The sequence below is a fragment of the Physeter macrocephalus genome, chromosome 20 (genome assembly GCF_002837175.3).
Source record: "Physeter macrocephalus isolate SW-GA chromosome 20, ASM283717v5, whole genome shotgun sequence".
NCBI lineage: Eukaryota > Metazoa > Chordata > Mammalia > Artiodactyla > Physeteridae > Physeter > Physeter macrocephalus.
In genome coordinates, this window is record NC_041233.1 from 66771699 (window position 1) to 66799571 (window position 27873).

Below are 27873 nucleotides of genomic sequence, written 5' to 3' on the forward strand. Positions count from 1 at the left end.
GCTGTCCACCCCGGCATCTGGCGCAGCATGCGTTCACTGCATTGGGACCCTGGGACCACCGCCGCCTCTTGCGCCATCTGGCCTTCCAGCGACAGAGATTCCGCCACGTTTGCAGCAGAGCGTGAGCTGAGCAGGTCTCCAGTGGCTACCATTCAACAAGTTCATGGCTCAGGGGTTCCCGAGATGGATTACCCGAAGCCGCATGCTCGGGTGCCAGATTTTCCGCCAAGCCAGCTGCAGGTGGTTTCTTATGGCTGCCATCAGTCTCGTTAACAGGACCTGATCTGTAAATCATCGTTTTCCCATCTGGTGCCCACCATCTGGGCTGCTGTCGGCTTGGGGATTGATTTTTCAATCTCTCTCTCCCTCCCCCTCCCTCTCTTCCCTGCCCTCCCCTTCTCCCTCTCTGCATTTTTCTTCCAAACCAACTTTCTCAGCACTTCAAAACACCATACCTCATTTCGTCCCATTTGGTGCTTGTTTTCAAGCCCAATTTGCACCAGCTAGGTGAAAATACTCCTTTTGGTTTGATCAAGCTGGTGGAATACCTTCAGCTAATTCAGGCCCACCCTCCTTATTCCCTGGGATTGCACAGAATGTTCAGGAAGGCCTATGCAACGCTGAGGTTTGGTGGGGGAGGGAGAAGAAAAGCCACCTGGATGTTGCCGTCATCTGCCCATGCAGGACACTGCAGAGTCATCTCTACCCCTAGCCCTGAAGCTGCTCTTGGCCTCATGACCCCCTAGAATCATCCACTGCTCCTTTTTCATTTTAGGTTGAGGATGGTCTGAAGCTATCAGGACATTGCTTATCAAAACTCCTCAGGAAACCATTTCTTCTCTGAGGTCATGCGGGCTCAGGCAGGAGCCTCCTCTGCCCTCGGCTTCCACAAACACATCTGTATGGTTGCTTCTCCAGGGCTCAGCCAAGCCCCTCGTGGGGTCTCTCCATGTCTACGCCATCCCTGCATCCCCTCCAAGTCGCCTCTCTGCCTGCAGCCCTGAAAGTCTTCTTCTGGTCAGAGATAGAAATGGAGAGGGTCTTCCTTTCATATGCCTTATTTCCTCCAAAATATTTTTCCCCTTATATGAGTCCTTTCTGGTCCTCAAAGGGTCTAGGCTATTGAAACTTGAAAGCCAGGAAGAGGGTTCCTTTTCCTTCCCTTTTCTGCTCTCACAGGGAGGCATATGGGGAAAGAGAAGACGCACCGATGAATGGAAAGGCCAAGAAGGAAAAGGAAATAACAGTTAATATTTTCAAATGTGATCCTGTCATAGGGTGAGATAGTCTCAGAGACATCAGGCCTATTGCCCCAAGACACAGAACACATGCGTGTGGCGGAACTTGAACCAGAAATTAGCACTGAAAAGATGAGATATGAGAATTCAGACACCTTTCATCCAGTGGGTCTGGCTGTGAGTCAGAATCACCTGGTCTCACATGGAGAATCTGACTTTAACAAGAGCCCCAGGAAATTGTTCAGCAGTAATTCTGTACTCTTTGGGAATCATTTTCTAGATGAAGACACTAAGGCCCAGAGAGGACAGACTCTCACAGTTAGTTAGTTGTCGTTTACAATCTACCTCTGTCCAAAAAAATGGAGGCCATTCGTAACAAGTTCGCGGCATCAAGGCTAGAACATGATGCTCAGGGTTCCTTCTTCCAGAAGCTAGCCTGTCTCTCCTCCATCCTGTCTACTCCTGGCAAGGGAAAAGTTTTATCCATTTTTAATAAGTTGTAGCCAATTTATTCCCCAAAATCATCCAGGAGGCCAACAGGTCTGGAAGAGAAATGGAAGAGCTTGTGCCTAGGTGCAACTGGCGTGAGCAAGAAGTGATGTAAACACACAGTCGGCACTCATCTGTCCTCCAGAGGTTATGTCCATGTGTTTGGGGTAAGTAGGCTAAAGATAATCCAAAAACACTGATCTGACCAGTAACTAATTACTCGATTAGTCCTAGGAAACTACTGGGCCATTTTTTTTGTGTGTGTGTGTGAACAAATAATTGAATTCTTCCTATATGCCCAACCCCATGCTCAGACATACAGGTGTGAATATGTCCTATAAGGCCTCTATGCTCTGGGAATTTACATTTTTATGGGAAGACAGATCAAAAATAAAAGTAAACATGAAAATATATACACTGATTCTTTTTTTAAGTTTTTTTTAATTTTTAAAAAAATTTTAAAAAAATTTATTTTATTTATTTTTGGCTGCATCGGGTCTTTGTTGCTGTGCGCGGATTTTCTCTAGTAGCGGAGAGCGGGGGCTACTCTTCGTTGCAGTGCACGGGCTCTAGGCGCGTGGGCTTGAGTAGTTGTGGTGTACGGGCTTAGTTGCTCCGCGGCATGTGGGATCTTCCCAGACCAGGGATCGAGCCTGTGTCCCCTACGTTGGCAGGTGGATTCTTATCCACTGCGCCACCAGGGAAGCCCATACATTGATTCTTGTATGTGAAAAATGATATCAAGAAAGCAAGTAAAAGGCTGAGCTACAACAGGAGTCGGCAAACTTTTTCTAGAAGGAACCAGATGGTAAATATTTTATGCTTTGTGGTCGATAGGGTCTGTGTCGCAACAACTTGGCTCTGCCATTGTAACCCCAATGCAGCCAAAGTCAACAGGTGAAGGAACGGCCGGGGCCGTGATCCAATAAGGATTATTTACACAAGCAGGCTGCCGTCAGATATGACCCACGGAGTTTGGTGACCCCTGAGTACTGTGCGTGGCGGGTAGAGGGTAGACCTGCAGGGTCTTGAGGAAAAGCAGCCACAGGAATTGAGGGGAGCACCTCGGGCAGGGGAGCCCAGGGCAGGGGCGGGAATTTTCTTCCAAGTGCAAGAAACGCCACGGACAGTTTTAAGCAAAGAACTGACATAATTTGAGTGACTTTCCTCCTAAAAGCATCGCTCCTTTTAAAGCTGCTCTGTGAAAGGAAGGTATGGGAGACACGGGTAGCAGGAAGCACCAGTGACAAGGCTTCTCTCGGAGCAAGATGCTGGTGGGGCCTTGGTGATGGAGAGCAGAGGGGCACTGGAGGTGCAGTGCAGAGATAAAGCCACAGCTCCAGTGGGGGTGGATTGCACGTGGAAGGGAGGAAAGGAAAGACTCAACGATGATTGCCAGGTCTCTGACCTGGACAGAGGTGGCAGAGGCGGGGATGCACTGCATGGTCCTCTTAGCTCTGAGATGCTGCCTTTCTATAAATGAGGGAGACCATGATGATGCAGCGGATGGGTAAGTCACCAAAACAGTCATCTCAACTACCAGTACTCAAGGCTGTTCATCGCCTCAGTCAATCTTAATTAAGCACCAACTGTGTGCCCAGCACAAAGCTGGGTTTTTAGGCTCCACTTGGATGAGGTGGGCTGCTGCCAGGACAAGGAAACGAGAGCACAGGCCTCCTCTGGCCTGTGCCTCTCTGCTCCCTCCACCCGGTCCATCTCAGGTTCCCAGACATCAAAGAATCAAAACGGCAGCGAAGGCAGAAGCAGAGGCTGCAGAAGGACAGGAGTGACCTATCAGCATTGGCTACGTTGGTGGAAAAGCTAAGGAGTTTTTAAAAGTTTAACTTTTAAATAAAACAGAACTGTTACCTTTATTATCTTTAAGTAAAAGCTGGGCCAGTTCAAGTGATTTAAATGCCAGCCCTCCAGAGAGCCCAAGGAGGGGTCCTCTGCTTGGTTGTTGCTGGGTTTTTTTAAGAGGAAAGGCCCTGGGGAGGAAGGATCAGCCTAGGGAGCCCTGGGTTCCAGTCCTGCGCTGCCCCAGAGAGGATGCCTGCGTTTGATGCCAGCCTGGCCATGCGCCCTCTCAGGGCCTTGGTGGATCCATCTGTAAGCTTGGAGATGCAGCAGACGCTCCCCGAGGCCCCGGTGTCCTGCCTGTGCCGTAAAGCTCCTCTGTCGGGTGATGTGATCGCCCACAGTTGCTTGGCCCAAATGGTCTGAGGCTCGTGTAAATCATGATCACCTGGGGCTTCCCTGGTGGTGCAGTGGTTGAGAGTCCGCCTGCCGATGCAGGGGACATGGGTTCGTGCCCCGGTCTGGGAAGATCCCACATACCACAGAGCGGCTGGGCCCGTGAGCCATGGCCGCTGAGCCTGCGCGTCCGGAGCCTGTGCTCCGCAGCGGGAGAGGCCACAACAAGTGAGAGACCCGCGTACCGCAAAAAAAAAAAAAAAAAATCATGATCACCTGCCCTCTGTCTGGGGCCCATAAATCACAGCCCAGAGAGCTGAAAGGCCATTCCTGCTCAGAGTTGGGGCACGCGTCACCAGCAAGCAGCGCCAACTTCTGTCCATTTGGCAGAGGGGGCTGGCATGTAGGGATGAGCCTTCCCGAGTTTACGATGAGACAGAGAGCTGACATGGGCCCCCTTCCATCAGTGTCTTCCCTGGGGACTGTGGATTGGACCATTTGGGCCATTTCTGATCTCCCTCAAACTCACAGGCCTCTCCTCCTCTCCATGTCCCACTGACCCTGATTTGATCCTCTGTACAGTCTCATCCCATGAAATATTTTCACTTGTACACGTTGGGCTCATTTATTCAGCAAATATTTATGAAGCACCTACGATGTGCCAGACACACAGTATAAAGAGCTGGGAATCCAGGACCAACAAGACAGACACACGTGCCCACCAGGAGCCCACAGTCTGGTAAGGAAACAGCATCGCATTGTAATTCAAAATTACAACTTGTAAAAAGTGCTACGATGGAAGTTAAAAACAGAATATCAGGGAGACAGGGAAACATGAGGTGTGAGAAGAGCACAGGCCCTGGGTGGCAGGACAGAGGGGCCCAGGCCTTGCCGGGCCTGGTGGGACATGCCCATGGTTTTGGATTTTATTCTAGGTTTAAGGTTGAATGCCGTTTATTAAGGGTTTGGTTTCCTAGGGCAGCCATAACAAACTGCATGGCTTAAAACTACAAAACTTTATTCTCTCACAGCTCCAGAAGGTAAAAGCTGAAATCAAGGTGTTGGCAGGGGCCGTGCACACCCTGAAGGCTCTAGGGAAGAGTCCTTCCACGCTTCCTGCCGGCCTCTCCTGCTCGCTGGTGGTCCTTGGCCTTCCTTGGCTTCCATGCAACACTGCAGTCCGCCTCTGCCTTCACGTGGCTTTCTTCTCTCTGTGTCTTGCGATGTCCTCTTCTCATAAGGACACCAGTCACTGGGTTTAAGGCCCACCTTAATCTAGTGTAGCCTCATTTTAATTACGTCTGCAAATAACTTATTTCTAAGTAAGGTCACATTTTGAGGTTCCAGACAGACATGAATTTGGGGGGAACGGTATCCAACCCTCTACAGCAGTTTAGGTGGAGGAGGATTATGATGGGATTTATGTTACAAAAATATGACTCTGGCTGCACTGTAAGAATGGATTAAAGTGGGTAAGAGAGAAGGTAGGAGTTGATGGGAAGCAGTGGGGAGATGATGGAGAGAAGGGGACCAGTTTAAAGTCTGTTCAGGGGCCTTCCCTGGTCCAGTGGTTAGGACTCCACACTTTCACTGCCGAGGGCCTGGGTTCAATCCCTGGTTGGGAAACTAAGATACCACAAGCTGTGTGGCACGGACAAAAAATAAAAAATAAAATAAAATCTGTGTTAAAGGTGGAGCTGACACAGTTGGCCATGGACTGGATGGGAGGGACAAACAAGAGGGGTCAAGAATGCCACCCTGTTCTTTGTACTCTTGGTCATCAGCTGGCCATCGGACCGTCAGCACATTGAGATGACCCATGGAGAGAAGGGGACCAGTTTAAAGTCTGTTCAGGGGCCTTCCCTGGTCCAGTGGTTAGGACTCCACACTTTCACTGCCGAGGGCCTGGGTTCAATCCCTGGTTGGGAAACTAAGATACCACAAGCTGTGTGGCACGGACAAAAAATAAAAAATAAAATAAAATCTGTGTTAAAGGTGGAGCTGACACAGTTGGCCATGGACTGGATGGGAGGGACAAACAAGAGGGGTCAAGAATGCCACCCTGTTCTTTGTACTCTTGGTCATCAGCTGGCCATCGGACCGTCAGCACATTGAGATGACCCTTTTTTCCCCCAGCACAGAAGAGGTGCTTAGGAAATACCCTTGCATTGATGGATGGCTCCCAGAGCAAGCATTTCAGATGCCAGGACAGGCATCTTAGAAGTTGAGCACAAGGTCTCTTTCTCCACTTTGCAGCTGACACCTCCAGGCTCAGTCTTCTGCCTGGATGGTGGTTTCCGCCCCGTAGGAGAGGCAGAGGGCAGGTCTGTGCCTCCTGACCCTCTCCAGCTCTCCTCCTCGGTGTCCAGCGCATCCCCAGGGACCTCTGGCTGGGCGTTTGGGTGCCGGTTGTTGCTGCAGTTTCCATGTCAGTCTGCCCCATCAGCCCACAGGGTCTCCGGGGTAGAAGCAGAGGTTCAAGTCTAACTTCTCAGCTTTGGTAGAGAGCTGGGAGGGAGTGAGAAGAGGATGCTGGGTTCTCAGACCTTCTAGGGTCCCTGACAGGAAAGACCCTGAGTCAAAATATGGGCAACGGAAGGAGGCGGCAGGAGGAAACTGGTACACAGACATCAAAATAAATTCTGTCTCCACCGAAGACGACTTCTCTGAGGCAGCATCCCAGGGGACCGGCTTTGATAAAGCGAACACTTTGTATTTGTTCCTTGACAAGTAGCCTTGAAGCAGTTTTGTAGCCTTGAGAGGAGGCTGTGGCCATGGGAGAGCAGTGGCTTCTAGGAGGTGGCACACACACACACACACACACACACACACACACACACACACACACACACACACACACACACTGCTCAGCAGCCTGCCTTTTGATCTTATGCTCTGAGAATGCTGGTGCTAGGAAAATTGAACCTAAATCAGATCAAGCCTCCAGATCTAAGTTCCAGATTACAGGAAATACGGGGGACAGAGGAACAGGCTGGACAGGACCTCGAAGATGCCAACAGCCAGAGCCAGGTGTGGGGAACCACAGAATAACTGACCAGATTGCTTAAACAAGTACGTTGCAGGGGAAAAAAGAGAGGGAGAGAAAAACGGCAGCTCAAAAGAAACTGAAAAGACTTTGCTTGCCATGTGTGGCTCTTACTTGGATCCTGAACACCTGTTAAAAAAACTGAGGCAACTGAAAGCTGACTAGAGTGATAATGACACACCTGAGATCAGGTGTGATCATGACATTGTGATTACGGATTTAAAGCAGAATCATTAGCCTTCAGAGCTGCCTGCCGAAATACTTATGGAAGAAATGATATGATGTCAGGGATCTGCTTTGAAATAATCCAGAGGTGGGAGAGCAGAAAGGATACAGATGAAATGGAACCGGCCCTGGGGTTGGCAGTTGTTGAAAGTAAGTGATGGGAGCATGGGGCTTGTTCACTACTCTCTCCACTCGTGTGCGTGTGTGAGCTTTTCAGGATGCAGAAATCTGCCTTCCGAGCCTTGCTCTGTCTCTGCTTTGCTGTATGGCCCTGGGCAAGAATCTCAACCTCTCTGAGCCCCTCCTCATCTATAAAGTCATACTTACAATCACACTGCCTTACAGAATGGATGTAAATCTGGCCACTGCCCACTGCCTCTCGTTTCCTCCTGGAACCTGCATTCGTAACGCGACCCCCTATCCTCCTCGCCTTCAGAAGCATCACCATCTCCAACCCGCCGGTCCTCCCTTCCATCGGATCCCCTCGTGTTCCACAAGGGCTCTCTGCAGGAGTCCTCGGGCTCCGCACAACTGCTATCACTAAGACTCTCATTATGATGGAAATCATCTGCCAATGATTTTTAAAATTAACATTCTACACAAGCCCATTACACTACTGACCCAATGAGGGATTACTTTCAGACCGGAGAAAGGGCTGCTGGAGACCAGCAAATAAGCAGGGTCCTCCGGCTGCATCCACTGGGAGAAGAAACTGCAGCCTGGCCAGCGTGCCTATAACCCACGTTTTTCAGGCAGGAAACCCACACGAGAACTCGGTGCAGCCCCACGGGCCTGCGACGCTCAGAGATGCTGGCGACGAGAACCGCACCAACCGACACCTCTGCAGACGTGACGCCTGCACCTGGAGCCCTCGGGGCCTCTGTGGATCCCGTGGGGCACACAGGCCCCAGTGGCCCAGGACAGTCCTGGCTCCTCCAGAGAGCTCGGCCCCATGGTTGAAGGCCAGAGCAAAATAAGGATAACATCCCCCCTTGGTTCCCTGGCCCAGAGCAGCCTGGAGGTTAGAAGGCTCTGGAAGCCAGGAGCAGAGCCAGCTTCATGAGTTGGTTTCCAGATTCTCAAACAGCAGCAGCTGGCGTGGCCACTGGGCCAAACCTCCTCTGGATGGAGACCCCCCCCCCGGAGGTCGGAACGCTTGCCCGCGCTTCCAAGAGCAGCTCACTGCCCTCTCCCGCCCCCACCTTCCCCTCCCCCTCCTCCCCTCCTCTTCTTCCTGCTGTTTTCCCTCCCCCTGCGACCTCACTGGGTACCCCAGCCTTTCAGCTGCTTCTGAGCCCCATCCTGCAGGACCACCACCTTCCCACCCACTCACTGTCTCCCAGGCGGCTGCCACCACCCTAGGCAGCTGCTCGCCAGAAGCCAACACCCAGCAGGCGCCGGGGGCCAGTGGATGTGATGAGTTCCTACCGGGTGCAGGATCCCGCTAGGCCCTGAAGAGCAGAGAACGGGACAAACACTCCAAAGACAGATTCTCTTTCCCAGGAGAGTCACCCCACAGGGAGGAGGCCGCAGGCACCCCCAGGCTCTTGCGCAGGCAGGCCCAACTGCGCACACGGGGCCAGCTCTGGGAGCCCCTCTGAGGTTCGCGGCAGCAGCCCAAAGCCCCCAGGCACCGGCCAGGGGTCCCCACTCCCCAGGGCTCATGTTGGCAATGGTGTGGCCAGAGCTGATCTGTGAGATGCCCAAGCAAACAGCACCCACATCTGAGCAGCAGACAGGAACAGAGGGCACAGGGGATACAAGGTCGCAGTTCCAGACACGATGGCATCTCTGAGGGCCCTGAGACACCCGAAACCTCTCCCCCAGTCAGTGGCCTTTGAAGCTGCCCCAGCAACTGCAGGGTGCTGGCGCCCTCTAGTGGGTGAAGGGGCCGAGCTCCACCTGGACCTTCTTCCCCGGCCCCGGGAGGAAGGCGAAGGTTCCCGGAGAGGTGCCAGCTCAGGGCAAAACTGTGATGTACAGGACACCAGCTTTCCAGCCTCAGCATTACCGCCCTTGCCCCTCCTCAGCGTCTCCCCATCTTCCCACTGGCCCCAGACACTGTGCGCCTTCTCTCTACGGCCCTTCCCAGCTTGCTATGTGGATCTCAGTTTTACTACGGCGCGAACTTTACACTGTAGGACCAACTGTGAAGTCAGTTTAGAGCTGGCAAAGTCTTTGTTAGGAGTGAAGTTCCGATATGATTCAGGCATCCAGGAGGCATTTCTGGGAAGCATGGGAGGCACCCACTCTCCCCTTCGGCAAGGCCAGCCAGACTACAGGACTCCTGAACCCATCAGCACCCCACTTTTCAGAGGAGAAGTATGCAGGTGGCCCCTGAAGGGGGAGGAAGACGGACTGGAGCTCACCGCTTAAGCAATAGCAGCGAGGGCCGAGAGGGCTTGGAGTGCCAGGCGCAGAGCCAAGGAGAGAAGCCCGCCCTGGCCCCGTCACTCTGTAGCCACGCCAGGTATCCTCAGGGCTCCCAAGACAGTGGATGGCAGGCAGCAAAGGGGGCCCTGCTTCAGTCCCCTTGACACCAGCATCTCCAACAGTATCAAATCTTTATGCTTGTTCTACCAAAGGGAGACCACCCAGGAGACGCTTCTCATGGTCACAACAATCAATCAAGCGCGGTTCCTGCCCTCAGGGAGTTCTGAGTCCATTAATCAAATGTCAGATCCACTGTCCCTGCCGCGTGGCCCCCTGCACTTCCCTAGAGCTGGCTGCACAATCACGTCACTCTGCCGTCCAGACTGCACGTGCTCGGAGCCCCTCCTTCACAGTGCTCGGGAGGCAGTGACCCCTCCCACCCCCTGCCCCAGCCCCAGCCACCGGAGCTGGTATTCCACTTGACCCTAGGTCCCATGCCCTTGTGACAGGGCACACCTGCCCATCGATCTCCAGAACGTCCCCAAATCCACCAGTCCCAGGCGCCATCCTCTCGCTGCACCTGTGGTTGCATCTCCTCCCCTTTCCCCAGGTCATGTACACAGAGCAGCAACAAATACTCTTTAAAGGGCTTGAACCCTGATGTTTCCCTTCAGTGGCTTCCCTGCCTCGTGCTCTGGTAGCCTCCTGGCTCAGGGGCTGCCCAGCCTCTCCCAGCTTCTCTGTGGTCCAGTAGGGCTCTGTCGTGCTGTTCCCTCTGCGGGAACGACCCACCCCTAAGCCCCCTTTGCAAAACCGGCTTTCTCAGCCTTAAGGCTCTCAGCTTAAATGTCAACTTGCTCAGAGGAGACTCCCCGAGCCCACACCCCACAATTACACTCTCCCACAGCACCCCAATGGTTTCATTCACTGCACTCATTACAATCTGCATTTTATTTACACCTCTGTTTACTCCTTTTAGACCTATCTCTCCAGGGAGAATGTGAGCTCCGTGAGGGCGGAGATGTCAGTATTGTTCACCACTGCATCCCCAGTACCTTGCTGCATACAGTAGGTGCTCCATGAGTACTGGAATGAATGAATGAAAGGGTCCAGTGCCATAGGAGAGATGCAACGAGGGTTCAGAAGAAGGAACAATCACTTCCAGGTGACCCAAGGGGGAAAAATAAGATTTGAACACGCAGAGGTGGTGACAAAGAAACTCAGAAGCAAAGGCGTGCAGGAGGGTAAGGACGGGTTGGGTTTGACTGTAGTGAAGAGTGAGGGTAAAGAAAGGAGAGGTGGTCTTGGAGAGCTCCGGGGGTATTAAAAGAGGAGCAGGAAGGCGCATGGAAGATGAAACGCGAGGCAGAGGTGGGCAGGGGGCCGGAGAGAGTGACAAAGTGACCAGAGCCTGGACTAGCACAGAGCAACTGGCAGAGACAGGGCCACAGACGGGAGAGCTGGGGCTGCAGGAACCACGCCCGCTGCTGCGCCTTATACCCCATCCGTCCCCGTTCCTGTCTCTTCCTTTCCCTTTCCTCCTCTTGGAGGATCCATCCCGGAGTCTCATTTGCGGCAATCGGTGAGAAGCCCCATTGCTAAGGAGCACCTAAAGCCCACCCCCCCAGGAAGCACACACTCCAGTCCCAGGGTCTGGACGGCGGCGTCCTTTCAGCCCCGGGTTAGGAGCCCAAGATGAAGTTCCAGCGCCACCTCGTGGACGGAGCTGGAATGCGTGGCGCGGCCACACCCTGCGTCCCTGCATCCCAGACGCAAGCGAAGTCGCCTCTGAAACTTCCCGACCTCAGGAAGGCCGAGGAGGCTGGGGAAGCAGAGAGCACTAGGGTCAGGACCACGCGGTGGCTTGCACAGCGTCTACCCGAATGTTCTGCGAATCGCTGGTTGAGGGAGCGAGAGGGCACGTGGAGGTAGAGAAAGCAGGGGGTCCCAGGGAAAATTTTCTGAGGCATCCGAAAAGGGGAGACCTTTAACAGGGTTAACGTTTATAAAGCATTTACTCTGTGTGTGCCAGGCTTGGTATTCAACGCTTCGTGAATATTCATTACTTCCTCGTAAACCCAGTTAAGTGGAGACGGTTGAATCAAGAAACAGGCGCCAGGTCGCGGGGCTGGTGGGCGCGGAGCTGGGATCCGAACCCAGGGAGCCTTCGCCAGATTCTGGGCACAGAATCCCGAAGTTATAAACGCTTCGACCGCAGTCACATCACAGAGATAACCCGGAAGCCCCCACACTGCTGCGCGGGGACCCTACCTGTTCAGAACTCCAGTTGGTTGGCGGGTCGGAGCTCTGTACCCCCAAGAAAGCCGTGAAAACGGACTCGCCCGTGACATCGCGGTCATGGCCTTCTTTTCACCCCCGAGAAGCCCCACACCTGCGATTGGCCCGCGCATCACGTCCAACGCCAGCCCTCTATTCCCCGCCTCAAACAGCTGCGGCCTCTTTGTCCTGGATTGGGCACGTTTAACTCCCGAGGCAAACGTGTGGGTCCTGGGAGGCGGGCTTTAAATTATGGGGAAACCATAAAGCCCCACATCTTCGTGCATCACCCTCCTTTTCCCTCCCTCATGAAATCCAAACAGGAAGAAGCTCAAGGTCAAGGAAACTCCCGGGTGCCACAGAAAAAACAAGGGTTTGAGCGGCAGGTTGGCCATGATTGCCTTAAGGTGCCTGAAGCGCTTCCCAAGACTTTCGCGCCTCCACTTCCCGGCGTGTAAAATGGGGAGAAGCTAGTCGTGCCTGTAAATCTGTTAGCGCAGCGAAAGCGAATGGCAATTCGCTTACTTACGCTCAATACGTATTACTTTATTCTCTGCACACTCAAAGGGCTTTCTTTTTTTCATTTTAAATAAAGACGCGCATTTAGAGACTCTGCTCTTTGCTTTGGAAAAATAAAATAAGCTGCACAAGCCCAATGATTCAATGACCCCTGACCGTGCAGCAGACAATCCATTAGGCGGAAATATAACAAGCATACCCCATGTAAACGACCTCTGTTCATTATTAACCCATTGCTCCATGTGGAGTACAGACCCAGTGCTGCCAGATCTTCTAATAGTTTTAACACAAGCTAGAAATTCTGCTACAATTTTAGAGAAATCTGATATCTTGAGCTCTGACTCCATTTGTTTGACATTTCGAAATTACCAAACTAGGCAAGTCTGCAGGATGAATTAAGGCTATTATGTACACAGGTCTTTGCACATGAACTTTAATGTTAAGTTTACTCAAATTTAATTATCAGGTGAGGTTTTGAAAGGACTCGTGTTCCCGCTGTCTGGTTCTTGCCCTTCTTTCCAGGCCCAATTAAAGACTGACTCTGCCATGTGCCCCCTGTCACCACCCAGATCTCCCACAGCAAGTTCTGTCTTTGCCTCGACCAGCTACAATATTATTAGCTAACCTTTCTCGGGTAAGGTCCTGGGTCCCCTAGGAGACAGTGCGCTGCTCCCAGGTGAGCACATGCCTTACACATGGCCTCCTCTCCCCTGCCCACCTCTAGACTCTGGCAGTGTTGGTTACACTCGCTGAATCTTTACCACCCTGAATTCCAGTCTCTCTAACCACCATGTTGATCCTTCTCACTGGCAACCAGCAAAGGAGGCAGGACAGTGTTTACAGATCCACTCCTCATCACCATCTCCAAACATGGATGTCAAACCGAGAGATAAAAATGCCACGTTCGCTCTGGCTCTACTTATCCTGCGTCGACAGCGCATGGGTGAGTCCAGCTTAACAGTCTTTGGAAACACCAGCTCTTGACCTCACTGTGCTCAGCATCTAGTCAATGAAAAGTCGTGAGGACTGCCTCGGTTTGGGCTCCCCTGAAAACAGCTCCTGAGACAGGATTCGGCTGCCAGCCCTTGAGGCGTGAGCTGATGTCACGAAGCACCAGTAACGGACAGGCAAAGGCAGATGTGGAAGGGGGAGAAGGGTGATTACGCCCCAAGAAAAGGGAGTAACGAGTGGGTCACTGCTATGGCCAACTGGAGCTTAACCCCACTGAGGACCCTCTGAATTGTTCCAGTGAGGGGCTGTTTATCTTCTAGTTCCACACCCCAAACCCCACTGGATGACCATGACTGCTGGGGTATTGACTCACCAGCAACTTCCAGCAGGCTCTGGTGGCTCCACACGCTCCGGAGTCAGGGAGCGCCCTCAGCAGGGAGATCCAGGCAGACAAAGGTGCAGCAATGTCCACAGGTGACCCGGAGGTGGCCACGGGCACGTAGGTAGGGTCCTACAGAATCCACTGCAAGAACTCTGCCTCAGGAAAACCCAGCACCAGAACAGAAGCCAGTCTTTACGTTTAGAGAGTCAATTACACTTACAAGGCATCGCCCACTGGCTCACGTGGTTTTCCCAGCACTCCCGTGCTAGACGTGCTAGACGTGGGGACATTATTCTTTGCCCTAATTTACAAATGGGAGAAATCAAGTGTTTGCCCAAAGTCGTACGATCAGTTACTAACTCTAACTGGCAGACTTGATGAACTTCTTGTAACTAAAGACCTTGCCAGCGGGGTTCCTTTAAATAGCAAAGCGTGTAATCCTTTAAAATTATTTTGCAATTTTTAGAATTGATTTCCTAATGGCTTTTTTGGGAATTCATCTGATTCTTGGTGTTGTCTGTCTTTGTGCGCTTGTGTGGTGGGCTTTGCTGCAGTGACTCCCATATTCAGTGTCTGCAACTTTCTGGCCCCTCACGGTGTCCTGAGACTCAAACGCCCTTTCGGACAATTACTCTTTCAACCTCTGCATTTCACCTTTATTTCTGTAAAGTTATTTTCTGGGCACTGACAAGACTCTACTGTTAATTAAATTGACTTAAAGCAGGAACCATGGATACACCGTGCAAACCTACTTCTTGGTTCAGCAGCTTAGGGAAGCACAATGAATTTTCATCAAGAACTACCTAAATGCACGTTGTTGCCCAGGAAATTAAGTTTCATCCTGATCAAAGACAATGGCTGTGTTCTATCACCCAATTTAGACATACTTTCCAAATTAATTTGCCTGCTTTATGCCTGCATTGTGCCAACGAAAAGAATGTCATTCGCCATCTGGCTCTACAAGGATTAAGTCATTAGCCACTGCCGTTGCTGACCTTTAACACACCCTGAAAGGAGATTGGGGCCAAGATCAGGAACGAGGCACTCTGTGCTCTGGGAAAACTAGCAGAACAGGCCTTCAGAGACTTAGATATTTTCAGGAGACAATTTTATGAACCCAATTTCTTGCATCTTCTCATACTTATACAAGCACTAAAGTCATTAACTGAGACACCTGTTTCTCGTGACTAGCAACAACCTTCTGCGGAGATGTATGCCTGATTACACCTACCCCTTCTCCAAAATCACTCTCACGCTGACCTCTCTCCCCACCTCTTTGGAGCAGTTCCTCAGAGCTATCTCAGAGGCTGTCTCCTGGGCTATAATCGTTAAGTCCCCACATAAAACTGAAACTCACAGCTCTCATGTTGTGGGTTGTTATTTCAGTCGACTGTTGGGAGGGACCATCTATGGGGAAAAGTTAATGAGGCTGCGAGACTTCGACAAAAGAGATTTTGTAAAAATTCCCAATCCAGAGATGGAAGCAAACTTCACGTAAAGAAAAAAAAAAAAAAAATGACTTGCAGCTTAGAGCCTTAAAGCGTTATAAAACTGTGGCCCTGTTGATACCATTACTGTCTCAGGATTGCAGATTTTTTTTTTTTTTTTTTTGTGGTACGCGGGCCTCTCGCTGCTGCGGCCCCTCCCGTTGCGGAGCACAGGCTCCGGACGGGACGCGCAGGCTCAGCGGCCATGGCTCACGGGCCCAGCCGCTCCGCGGCACGTGGGATCTTCCCGGACCGGGGCACGAACCCGCGTCCCCTGCGTCGGCAGGCGGACCCCCAACCACTGTGCCACCAGGGAAGCCCAGGATTGCAGATTTAGAAGTGATTTATGCAGTGCCTTGGAGGGAAGGGCTGTCTCCTGAGCCCAAGTGGAGGGGCCAGGACTGCAGCCTGCAGTGTGGGAGGCCAGGGTGGAACTGCCCCCTTTTCTTTCTGCACAAGAGGCAGAGACTTTTCCAACTCAGTGAACACAGTGGAAGGCTTCAGAGCAAGCCCAGCCAAAGCCTGTCTTGTGCTCAAAACCCCTCCCAAGTAAACGCCACCTCCAGAGTCTGTTCCAGACGTGGACCCACTGAGGAGGCTGAGTACCTCCAATGAGCCCTGGTAAAATGCAGTGCTGACGATCAAGTTTGGAAACCAGCCCCACAGCCTGCCAGCAAGATGACCGTGAGACATAGCTTACGTTCAGTTGCCTCTTAGGGTCTTTAGGACCCCTACGACATGACCAGCGTGGTGCCCGGCACACACGTTCATAAAAATACTATTACGTTGTTGGTTTGCAAATTGGCCCCTGTGCACAGAGGGCAAGGAGAGAGCAGAGGAAGAGGCAGACCGTTCCAGATTGGTAGGTGGCAGGTTTAATAAGCAAGGGAACTTACCTGCGAGGATTGTCTTGGGCGGTGCAAGACAGTAGATCTCTGCCCCCATCAGCTAGAATCTTAAAAGTCTATACAGAGGCCTTAACTGGGTTCAATCACGTATTCAGTCGAGTGGGTCTCGACAACACCTTACTCTCTCAAGGCTGCGTCCTTGAAATGGCTGTCAGCACAGGAATAGTAAGCAGCACGTACATTCCAAGGACAGAGGAGAGGGTGAGGAGTCTCCTGCTGCCCGGGTCTAACTCTCCAGTCAACCAATGGTCACTTCCTCTCCGTGATCCCCTCCAACACGTATGCTAATCATTGCTGAATTTTGGCTCTGCATCATGACAAATCCACAGTAAGTGGCGACAAATTCTAGCCATCTTCAACCTCAAAAGCTCTCCTCCTGCTTGACTCTGTGCAAAGGGCACGGTGTAGGAGGGCTTCTGAGAAATCCTTCCAGCTGGGTACATCACCTTAGTGACATGGTTGCCCTCTGAATTGTACAAGGACACCCTTAACAGGGGATTTTTCAAGAGGAAATTAGCTGGAGTGAAGGGAAAGAATCCTTACGTCCTTTTCCGCCTGTCCTGATGAGACATACTGCTTTCTGCCTTATTCCTCTGTGCCTGTCAGTTGTTCCAGGACAAGGGCAGAATCTGCAAACCCGGAGAAACGTGTGTCACCGTGATGGAGAGCAAATTTGCACTCTGCCTTGGCAGAAGCCTTCAGCAAACTGCTTCACCCCTCAGTTTCATCAGTGGTAAGATGGGGCTAATAGTATTGGACCTACCCCCGGAGGACTGAGGTGATGCATAGAAAGTTCTTAGTGCAGTGCCCAACTCTGTACCCACAAAGAAGTCCCAGGTACCAGCATGTCAAGCGCATTGTTTTGCTGGAGCCGATAAACTTCCTTCCAGTTTCACAACCTTATGTACCTGTAATTTGCCAAGCTCGACACCAAACGCAAGGATGGTCCCTGCTTCACTGGATGGGACTTGATCATTTTGCTTTCTTGCTCACCTTCCATTTGGCTGGTGGTCATTGAAGTGGGATTGAGGTGGGCGGGACTGAGGGTCGAACGATGCTGCTTCTGTTCTAGATTCTATCATCACTTACTGTGCGAGCACCGGTGATGTCCTCTTCTGTAAAACTTGGGTGCCAAATACCAGGTGACTCCTAATTTCCCTTTCAGAGCTACATTTTCTTTCCTAAGTAGGAAATCGAGAAAACCAAATACCACACAGCTGCAACACTCTTTAAGTTTACAAAACACCTCTGCATTCATTCCACCTTATTTCATCTTCAAAAATCCACTGTTGTCCCCATACAACACAGAGGACACCCATGTATGTTCACTGGGGTGAGGTGACCAGCTCAAAGTCTTCCAGCCCGTGCACAAGAGAGCCAGACTCAATCTTAAGTTTTTTTGCTCCCCAAACCCCATGCTCTCTGCTATATTCCTTTTCTTAAAAATAATAACAACAGATTTGAAAGGCTATATAAAATCCACACACAGAGCACAACTTGGACGAGGCTTCCCTTTCCTAGATTGAGGGCTGAGAAGCATCCCGATGCCAAGCTTTGTGGTACAAGTCACACAATGCAGGAGCTAAGCTGGCATCTAGAGACGGCTAAGCAGTGGCCGTTGCGTGGACATCACAGATGCTGCGGACAATTAAGAAAATGCCTATTTGTACACTAGAATTTTGCTAGTTAGGTGTGTACCAGACAGACTGTAAGGTGTTTAAAAGGGGCATAACTAGGACTACAATTAGTGAATATAGGACTAAACATTAAAAAACTAGACTTCACAATTAATATCCACTTAAAATTGAGTGGTTGTAAAAGTTAGAATTTTGCCTTGATGAAGGGAAGGCAAGGTAAGTCCACAATGCAGGAGCATTTAATGCAGGAGCAAGGAAGTTGCTAATGCAAAGGAAAGAACAAATACACCAAAGGGTGAGGGCACAGTCATGGCAACAGCATCCCAGAGGAAATCAAAGGGGCTGAAGTACAAAGTTCAGACCGAGAAGCTGGAGCAGAACACACGGGATGGTCCTGGGTGTTGATCAGGTTCACAGCCCTGTCACGCATGGTCATGCACCCAAAGGGCATGGATGGCATCACCAGGCACCTGCTTAACACCCTTTCCAGGGGGCACACTTTTGAGAGAGGGCTGCAGCTGAGCAGTTTCAAAGCATCCACAGAGAACTGTGCTCTAGTAAAATACTTGTCTTACTTGTCAAAAAAAGTAAACTATTTTGAGCAACTATCATGAACTAGTGGGAAAAACCTAAGACTTCAGTTCATGCTTTTATCAACTTAAACATATTAGAATATATCAGAAGCACCACGTTTAAAGGAATATTTACAGACACCCAAAGAACCTCTCTGTGATGTGAATTTTTTTTTTTTTTTTTGCGGTACACGGGCCTCTCACTGTCGCGGCCTCTCCCGTTGCGGAGCACAGGCTCCGGACGCGCAGGCTCAGCGGCCATGGCTCACGGGCCCAGTCGCTCCGCGGCATGTGGGATCTTCCCCTCTCACTGTCGCGGCCTCTCCCGTTGCGGAGCACAGGCTCCGGACGCGCAGGCTCAGCGGCCATGGCTCACGGGCCCAGTCGCTCCGCGGCATGTGGGATCTTCCTGGACCGGGGCACGAACCCGTGTCCCCTGCATCGGCAGGCGGACTCTCAACCACTACGCCACCAGGGAAGCCCCTGTGATGTGAATATTTACTGAGAAGGGCAGTAGCCAAGCTGTAGATATCTACATCCCCAACCGCTTGATCAAATTTGAAGAGCTCTGGGTCAATAATAAAATCACGCACTGCAGGTTCACAAATTTATGTAAGATTATTTCTTATAAGCATTTTAATAAAGGCCTATGTGAAGTCAAACAAGAACCGTTTGTACAATGAATTATGTAGGGAACTTTTAACTACAAATGCAAGACATCAAGAATATATTCACTTTTTGGTTTATTAAAACAAAACTACACTTCTGTGCTTCTTACAATATATTGACAAACATAAAGATCAATGAATGTTTCCAAATAAGTTTCACTCACAGCGTCACATGGTACTTTATAATAAATCTTTTTATAACAATCTGACACTTCTCTGTACAATGGGCAAATAGTTTAACACCTTCCATCAAGGCTTTTCAGAACTTTAGATGTTTAGAAATAAAGTCACAAGTCTCTGTCAAATTCAATCATTAGTTTGTATTAAACTGAAATGCCAGATGCTAAGTCTCAAGTTCCCAAAATGTGTTTTAAAAAACAGATTTACATCCAAATTAAATCTTATAAACCTCAGTGGTAAGTCCTATCATTTCTAGACACTAGAACTATTTGTGGATAAAAAGCTGCATTCGATTGTGCAATATTTTCTTCTAGGTTTGAATTAAAATCTTAATTTTTTATCCCAATTAATCCTAGTGTTAACTTTGCTACTTTCAGTGAAAAACCCAGATACATTAAGGGCTGGTCTTTCATCAAAGAAAAGAGCTCTGACCACCTATACTATAGTTTTCTGTGCTTATTGTCTTCAGGGGAGGAAATATACATCCATTAAATGCAACATCTGATTATACAAAATGCATGCAAATTCTGCCTCTGTGCCACATGGCAGTTATTGTTTTGACCCCTTACAGAACTACCTAACATAGTGTTTCCCAAAATGTTTTCTATGACCCCAAGGAGAGGTCCATAGGTGTCCCAAAGGGGAAAAAGGCCTTGGGATCACACAGATTGGGAAATGCTGGGTTAAACAGGCTTGGTACTGGCAGGCCCTGAGCCCTTACTGCACTGAAGTGCACTGTGAGTTTCTAGGAAAGAGGGTCCGTATGCAAATTTATTTTACCAGCAACACTTTTTCTATATACAAAACATCTCACAGAGCACTCATATACATGGAACTTTGGGAAATGCTTTTCCCCTTCAGATCGGAAATGCCACAACCTTACATTCATTGCAATCCCTGATGTTTTCTCCACTCACTCTTGTGGCTTTGTGAGACTTAACAGATCTGAAAAGATCTGAGAAGGAAACCTCGCAGTACTAACTGTTACTAGTTCTACACATTTCACGCTAGTTCTTTCCCTTTGTTTTTCTTTAAATTTTGAGAGTGAAAATTCCTTCCCCTCTTTTGAATTTCTTAGGATTTTCTCATTTTGAAAGAGTGCAATTTCACACTGCTTATTATTGGGTCTTTCTGTTTGCTTTTTAACTTGAGTCACAGCTTGTCTTCCCCTGGAGGACATGCATTTCAGTTTTATAGAAATGCAATAGAGTAAACTGTAGTAAATTATTTACAAGCACCTAGTTTGTTCAATCTTACATGAAAGCCATTCGCTTTTGGAAAGCAAGAATAAATCTTCTAGCAAAACAGTGCTATCTGGAAGCCTTATTGGGATGATGGATGTTCGTTCAGTTAGGAGGCACTCAAGAATGAGCTGTGCTAAAATTAACGCGAGGGTGAGCTTGTCTGGATGAGCAGAACTTTGGTTGAGATTTGTCTTCCTTAAAAAAGGTTTTCAAAGCACCAGTTAATTACAGAAAGCATGCATATTTATTCTCACAGTGAGTTAAGTGGCGAGAGAGCTAGCAAATCATATATTGCATTCCCCAGAGCATCTGAGTAGATTTCTAGAAAACAAACCAACTGAAAGGGAAAAATAAAGCCAGAGAAGCCATCGTTCCCTGCTTAGGCTGGTGCAGCAGTAGCTCTTAGCAGAAGTCACAGGCGGGGCAGCAGAATCCACTGGGAGGTCAGTCCCAACCTTGACTTAAAGGGTCTGAGTAATCCTTGGTCTGTAATTTAGCGGATGAGTAAAAGAGACTAGTGAAATATTTGCTTGCCTAGACAAGGAACACACAAGGGGATAAACAAGCCACCCTGGCTGTGCCCCCAAACACAGAGCTCCATCCTACCTAGGAGAAAGGAATGCTACACGGGGAAGACCCCACTCCACACCAGAGACGCTGCAACACTGACAACTGCTTAATGGTACGTGAATGCCTATAAAGAAAACATGTATTTTAAATGTGGAATTTGAGAAGAGTGGAAGAAAATCACAAAAGCATGGCATGATTGCTCTGAGTTTCAAAAGTTTCATACAATGTGAAATACCAATTAGTACCCTTCCCTCTCGCAACACACACAGAATATTCATGAGATATTATTAGTGTTTAAAATCCAAGCTGATGAAAGCACAGACTTAATTCTCAGTACTTTTCGATTAAATTCAAAGATTACCTGCAGTATTCATCACGAAAAATTCCTATTCCATAATACCATGGAGAGAAGAGAAGGAACAGTAAGCTGTTAGAAAACGTTTAATACCACATGATTTTTAAGAAATCACTATAATTACCACAATTAGCTAACAATTATGATCCCTGCTCACAAAAAGGCACCTACACGTTATGAACAATTTTTCATAATTATTTGCCACTATGTGGCATCGGGGTTTAGGAAAATAACCCCCACACATATTTAAAGAACCATGGTTTTTTTCTTCCTCAAAGCTAAAAAACCTATAAACGCCTCCGACCGTTTGCCAGTCCGCAGGGCTATCACATATACTGTCCAGGTTGTACTCTGCCCACCGTGAGTGGGTACCAGCCACCCAGAAGACGGGCAGTGCACGACCTGTCTGCATGGCAGGAGAGGACTGCGTCAGGAGCCTGAAGCCAGGGCACTTTAACACAGGCTATCAGGCCAAGCTAATAAGTTAGTACAGTTGCTCTCTCTAAGAAACAGCTGTACCTGTGATAGGCAGGTACTACCTGAGGGGTGGGAAGGGATACAGACATAAAATAGGAGTTGTTCCTAAATACTTGCTGGTCATTTAAAACTCAATGGCACTTTTTCATATGAACAAACGTTTTCAAAGTCAGTTTTCTGGCCAGGTTTATCTTGAATTTCGCCAGCCAAATTTATTTCCTGGTGTTAGCTGTTTGGTCACATTACCTCTATTCCTGACCTAAACTAATATCGTGTCTTCACTTAGCTCTTAAAACACTTTCTGTATCTGACTGCAACAGACAGCACAGCGATACCTGGGTGTGATGTATATTAGCCCATTCATTTGTAAAGCACTTTAAGATGAAAAGTGTTCCCACTTAAAATTTAGCTACGATTGACAAAGATAAAACCAAAAAAAAAACAAAAACCAACCAAAAAAATCCAGGGAATGGATGATGCAACTATTTTTAAAGGAAGCATTAACCATTAATCAGAAAATATGCCAACAAATTACCTGACAGCATTAAGTATACTATACAAGATTCAGTTCTAGAATCAACTACATTTTTGTGTCCATCACAGTAATTAGTCCTTAACAGTTATACTTAAAATGTAAATCTTTAATAAACTCCAAAATAATCGTTTGCGATTTCATTTTGTAATCTATTGATTATGAACTGTGAACGGAGGCTGAGGGCCCCCAAAGTGTGATCTGTAGGCGGCTGTGTCATCTCAGAGTCCGATGATCACAGATCACGGAGGGGAGAAGGCACTTGTCTTCCAGGAGGTCGCATCAGGACAGGTCAGGCCCGACCACACGGTGGCACCTTCCACTCTCGAGCCACAGGCAGGAGCCTACGAGGGACTCACCCCACACTCGTCACTGGCCAGACGTGCCAGGAGTTACCTACAGCACCACGAAACTCAGAATATATTCTAGGAGTTTTTGCCGGTTGCACTGAGGTAGAAAAGTGCTGCTGAGTTCTAAAACAGACACTCTCTTTTGTTTGGTCTCTTTGAAAACCTAGAGAGAAAATTTAGATTAAATTAAAGACAAACCAAAAAGGGTCGGCGGGGAATTTCTGTCACCAACCCTGCTCTGTGTCCTAGACCAGAAAATGCCGTAAGGCACGCAGAGCCATATGCGGGCTTTAAGTAAACGTCCATGTAGGCGTGTGCGAGTGTGGGGTGGGGAGGTTATGAGGGCAGGTGTGGGGTTTTGGGGGTGGAGTTCAACCAGTGTACTATATTTTTAAATTTATGTTGGAATAAAGTCACAAATATTCCCTTACAAAGACCACTAGTACCTTCATGGAACTCATGTCCCAAATGATATGTGAAGCTAAGGGATACCTGAGGATACTTCTAGAAATATTGGTAAAAGCACAAGAAAATAACTGAAGGGACTTCCCTGGCGGTCCAGTGGTTAAGACTCCACACTCCCAATGCAGGGGGCACGGGTTCGAAACCCTGGTTGGGGAGCTAAGGTCCCGCATGCCGCACGGCGCAGCCGAGAAAAAAAAAAGAAAATAACTGAAAATCATATGGCATAATTAACATCCCCACCAAAACTGTAGTAGAATCTTGAAACACACTGACACCTTCGTTTGGAATGAAGATGAAAACCGGGAAAATTCTGAAACATTCAACTAAATCTGTGCTGATGGGCCTCACCTTCAACGTGCCCCTTCTTCTCCCAACCCCCAGAAATGCCTGCATGATTAATCCAGCAGAAACTGCTTCTCCCAGGGTTCAGCCCAACACAAAGGTGCCTCACATAGACTAGATCTAAATAGAAAGAAGACAGACGTGAACACACTCTTTCATACCATAAGCAGGGGACACTCACCCCAATATCCTTAAACATTTTCACAGCATTCTTCACAAGACAATAGGTGGCACTCTCAGCTGTGGAAAAAGAAAAAGCCCCTGTCAAACGTTCAGGCCCAGCAACAACGTAAACCCAATATCCACAGTAAGAGTGCGGGAGGCTAGGGAGAGGGTCAGAGCAAGTCCAAGGACTGGGTCAAGCTCCCTTTCGCTACTGGCAACCTGTGAGGCCTCAAAGGATTCTCCGTTTCTTTAAACCTACTTTGTCATCTTTTAAGGAAAAAAGAGAAAGAGAGAGGGATAAGGAGAGAAAGAGGGAGGGAAGAAGAGAGGGAGGCAGGGAAGGACAGAGAGAAGAGGAAGGGAAAGAGAAATACCCAAAACATCCATCTTGAAGGATTTTTGCAAGACTCAAGCAAGACAGTGTGTAGAAATTCTTTTAAACTGCACAGTGATGCATACATGACTACTACACCAGTGGGACCAGAAAGAGCACAAGTCTAGAGGTTGGAAAAAAAAGAATTCTAAACCCAGGTTGCCCTTTAACTAGCTATGTGATCTGGAATAGTGTCCTCATCTATAAAGTGAGGTGATTCTAGCTCTAGATAGCAATCTAGAGATATATCTAGGGATATACCTACTCTATCTATCTATCTATCTATCTATCTATCTATCTATCTATCAAGAGATCTAGCTATCTCTAGATAACTATAACTAGATATCTCTAGATAGATTATCTCTAGATCCCTCATGGCTCTAAAAATTATTGATTCAAAGTAGTTTCAGTCCTAAACCGTTAACTGTATAAAATGCTACTACCACCCCAATCACACCTCTTCTGTAGCGGACAGTACCAAGTGCCGGCCAGTATGGGGGGCAAATGAAACACCCACTGCTACTAGGAGTGCAAACCGGTTCAGCACTTAGGAACCGCTTGGCAGTACCCACTAAAGCTGAACCCACTAAGTCACACCCTGTGACTAGGCAATTCTCCTATGCAGCCCAGCATGAATGAGTCCCTGTGTCCACCCAAAGGCACATTCAAACATGTCCACAGCAGCACTATTCAGAGTAGCTCTGAAAGGCAACACCCAAATATCCATCAATGATGGATGTGAATAAATAAAATGTGGTAAATGCTTATACAGTGGAATACTACAAAGCAACAAGAATAGACAAACAACTACATGCAACGACATGTATGAATCTCACTTACAAAGTTAAATGAAAAAAGCCAGACATAAGAATATCTATCTGTATCATTCAGTTTATATAACACACCCAAACAGGTGGTAGTAGTAGTAATCTAAGAAGTTAGAGGTCAGGATAATTTTGCATCTTTTTTCCAATTATCTACAATGAGCAGATTCCTATAATCGAAAAATGTGTAGCTTTTAAAAGAAGCCAAAATAGAGTCACACATACCATACACTGCCACACTTCTTTCTGTCCTGGTTATCAGGTATTTGTGCAGCTTTTGCAGATATTCAGGCTCTGGAACAGGACCACTGAAGTTGTGAATGAAGATGGCAGCAGAGCTGTAGGCCTCCAGCAAAGGCCCAAGGAGCCTCTGTAGGAAGGTGATGAACTGCTGGTGCTCCTTGGACCGGCTCACCTGGGAGGGGAGGGGGGAGACCAGTCACTGGGGGACAAAGGAACCTCCTCGGAGCGCCAGCGGCTCGGGAAGACGGCCCCTCACCGCCTCCACGCGGAAGCGGCCTACTGCTCCGTGTGCACAGCAGCGCCCCTGGAAACGACCGCTGGTTTTGAAATGCGTTCTTTATTGTAATTACTGACATTCACAGTACCTGAGGTTTGCGTTCATTGAACAGCTGCCTAGGAGAAACTGTCATACTTGAATGACACGATTATGCCATACTGTCATCACTGAAAATAGCTGGTCCCGAGGCTGGAGCCTCCAGACCCTGAAGCCTGGCTCGACGGTCACTCGAGTGCGCAAAAAGGCCACACGCCGAGACCCCCGAGATCATCTCAGTCCCTCCCAGCCCTCACTGCCTGCCATCCCCAGATGGCTTCGGGCCCCCGGTCCGGCCCAGCGGGGAACGGTGGCGGTGACGATGGGGTGCTTTGGGCAGTGGGCGCTCTCATTGCACCCCTCCCCCAAAACACGCACGTTCAGATGAGCCTCTCTGGAGTGTGGAAGCAAGATCACTGCCCCATCTCGAAACTAATAATACCCAACATGGAAAACCTCCAAAAGTCAATTAGACTCTCCTCTGTGTGTGCGTGTGTGTGTGTGTGTAAACTAGGGGTATTATTCCCACTGCAAGGACAGTAGTCCACTTAGGGTATTCAGAAAAGAAGGGTCATTAATACTAATTTCTAAAATTACAAATTAGACAAAACTGCTTTTCCTAAAGCAGGGACAATCTTTTGCAAATCAAATTTTCTCCTGCGATAGGATTTGTCTCCGTTGGAGGCAAAGAGCTTGACGCAGGGAATCTTGGGAGAGATGGCAAGACTGAGCAGGACTCAAAAAGAGCAACCAGGCCAGTGGCAGCTGAATCTTCATTCCCTCCCATACCTGGTACGGGACTGCCTTGCTTCAGTGATGACTGAACACAACCACTGCCCCTTTAGGAGTGGGTGCAGGTGCGGGTAAACAGGTTTGCACCTGTGCATTCTGAGGAGAGGGTCATGAAAGGAGTCATCTATGGTGTTCATCTTCCTGAATTTTCAGACTCTTGTCTCTTTTTCCATTTATCTATAACCAAACTGAACAATTTAAGGTATTAATTCAATTCAAACCGTTCCAGTACCCTAACTGAGCGGAAAGCACCCCAGCTAGTCTGTGGGTGCTCTGAATGTGAACTAGTCACCAGAGTCCCAGCGTATAAGAACCTCGTAACTTGTGGCAACAGAAGCCTCAACTCATCACTGTCACGCCCACCAGAACTCCGCACCCAAGTACCTTCAGGTAGCAATCTCGCTGCTCCTCACCAAAATCGCTGTCCTCGTCCTCTTCATCACTTCTCCAAGACAAAGGTTCAGGAAGCTTCTTGTCCCACTGCTGCTCAGCAAGACCAGGACTAACATCTTCCTGATCGTCGGGCTATGCCAGGGAGATGACCAAGAGTAAATAAACATGCACAGGCACGCAAACACCTGCCCGGTTGGACCCCGGACAAAGCAGTCCTCTCTCATTCCCTCCCCTACTCTGCACAACATCAATCCACCGCCCTCTCCGAACTCAAAATCACTCGGAAGACAGCAGGGGAGGGAAAAAGGAAAGAGCGAGGGCGAAAGCTACCAGACAGATCAAATAAAATACCCTTCCCTCTCCTAAACTGGTACCTATTTTCCCAGGCCACACCCTCTATACTAAAGGTGCCAAAATTAAAACAAAATCTCAGAAGAGAAAAAATGCACATGTGCAAGCTACAAGCACACAGATATGCGGAAGAGCCGATCTCGGAAGGCAGACTTCTGGATGTCAGGGAATCTAGTCAAGATACGTCTTACAAAACACCCATTATACAAAAGGAACCAAAATATTAAGCAGTCCCAAAAGACATTTATTCTCCCCATTCTTATTTTTCTCTTCATCTCATCTGGACCCAACTACATATCAAGTGGAATTATTGGTTCAGGTGGCTGGTAGGAAAGATAATGAAGAGCAAGAAACTAAATAAAGGCAAACAAAGGCAAGCATGTCCTCTTACCTCCGCCACTATAAGAATGCCATACTGGATAAACCTGCCTACTGTTTCATGGCAAATTTGGTAAAACGTCTGGCAGGGCTAAAAAGAAAAGGCATTTCAATGTAAATGTCACTGTCCTCCACTTATTTTTTTAAAGACAGAAAATAGCATACAAGGTAGCTGCTGAATGCTTCCACAGTATCACCTGCCTCCCTCCACTGGGCAAGCCCTAAGAGTCCCGACGCCCGCCCTCTTGAGGAGTGCATGTCGTGGACAAAAGAAGGGACCTCGTAACCTGACTGGCAGAGCACCCAATGCAGCACCACTTGCAAAGGGGGCTCCTGAGCTGTGTCTCCCCGAGTGGGGCAAGGCCTTAGAAGGGCTGCTTGTCAGGACCCTACACCTGTTTCTTCCTTTATAAGACAATTTCTCTGCAAAAGCTATCTGACAGTAAATGTTGTACACAAAGGTGGTGGATGAGGAAACACAATATGTATTCAAATAACTCAAAAAAGACCCAAGTGAAAGACAAGGTCAAACTTGAGAGCCTTATCTACCCTGTCCCCTCC

At 48.8% G+C, this 27873-nt stretch overlaps 1 protein-coding gene across 7 annotated transcripts in view; it reads right to left on the reverse strand.

Annotated features, from left to right (window-relative positions):
• Positions 1 to 22261: 22261 nt before the first annotated feature.
• Positions 22262 to 27873, reverse strand: part of GPAM (glycerol-3-phosphate acyltransferase, mitochondrial) — a 38743-nt gene continuing 33131 nt past the window's right edge. For 4 of the 7 annotated variants that reach the window (XM_055080951.1, XM_028481155.2, XM_055080952.1 and 1 more), the window contains 5 exons: positions 27326 to 27403; positions 26575 to 26715; positions 25068 to 25257; positions 23662 to 23720; positions 22262 to 22836 (listed from right to left, as the gene is read on the reverse strand). In XM_055080951.1, the coding sequence (XP_054936926.1) occupies positions 22720 to 22836; positions 23662 to 23720; positions 25068 to 25257; positions 26575 to 26715; positions 27326 to 27403 (585 nt within the window). In that variant the 3' untranslated portion in view covers positions 22262 to 22719. Of the gene's footprint in view, positions 22837 to 23661; positions 23721 to 25067; positions 26716 to 27325; positions 27404 to 27873 lie in introns of those variants that run through there. The other 3 variants (XR_008616122.1, XM_055080953.1, XR_008616123.1) reach the window with 3 other exon arrangements.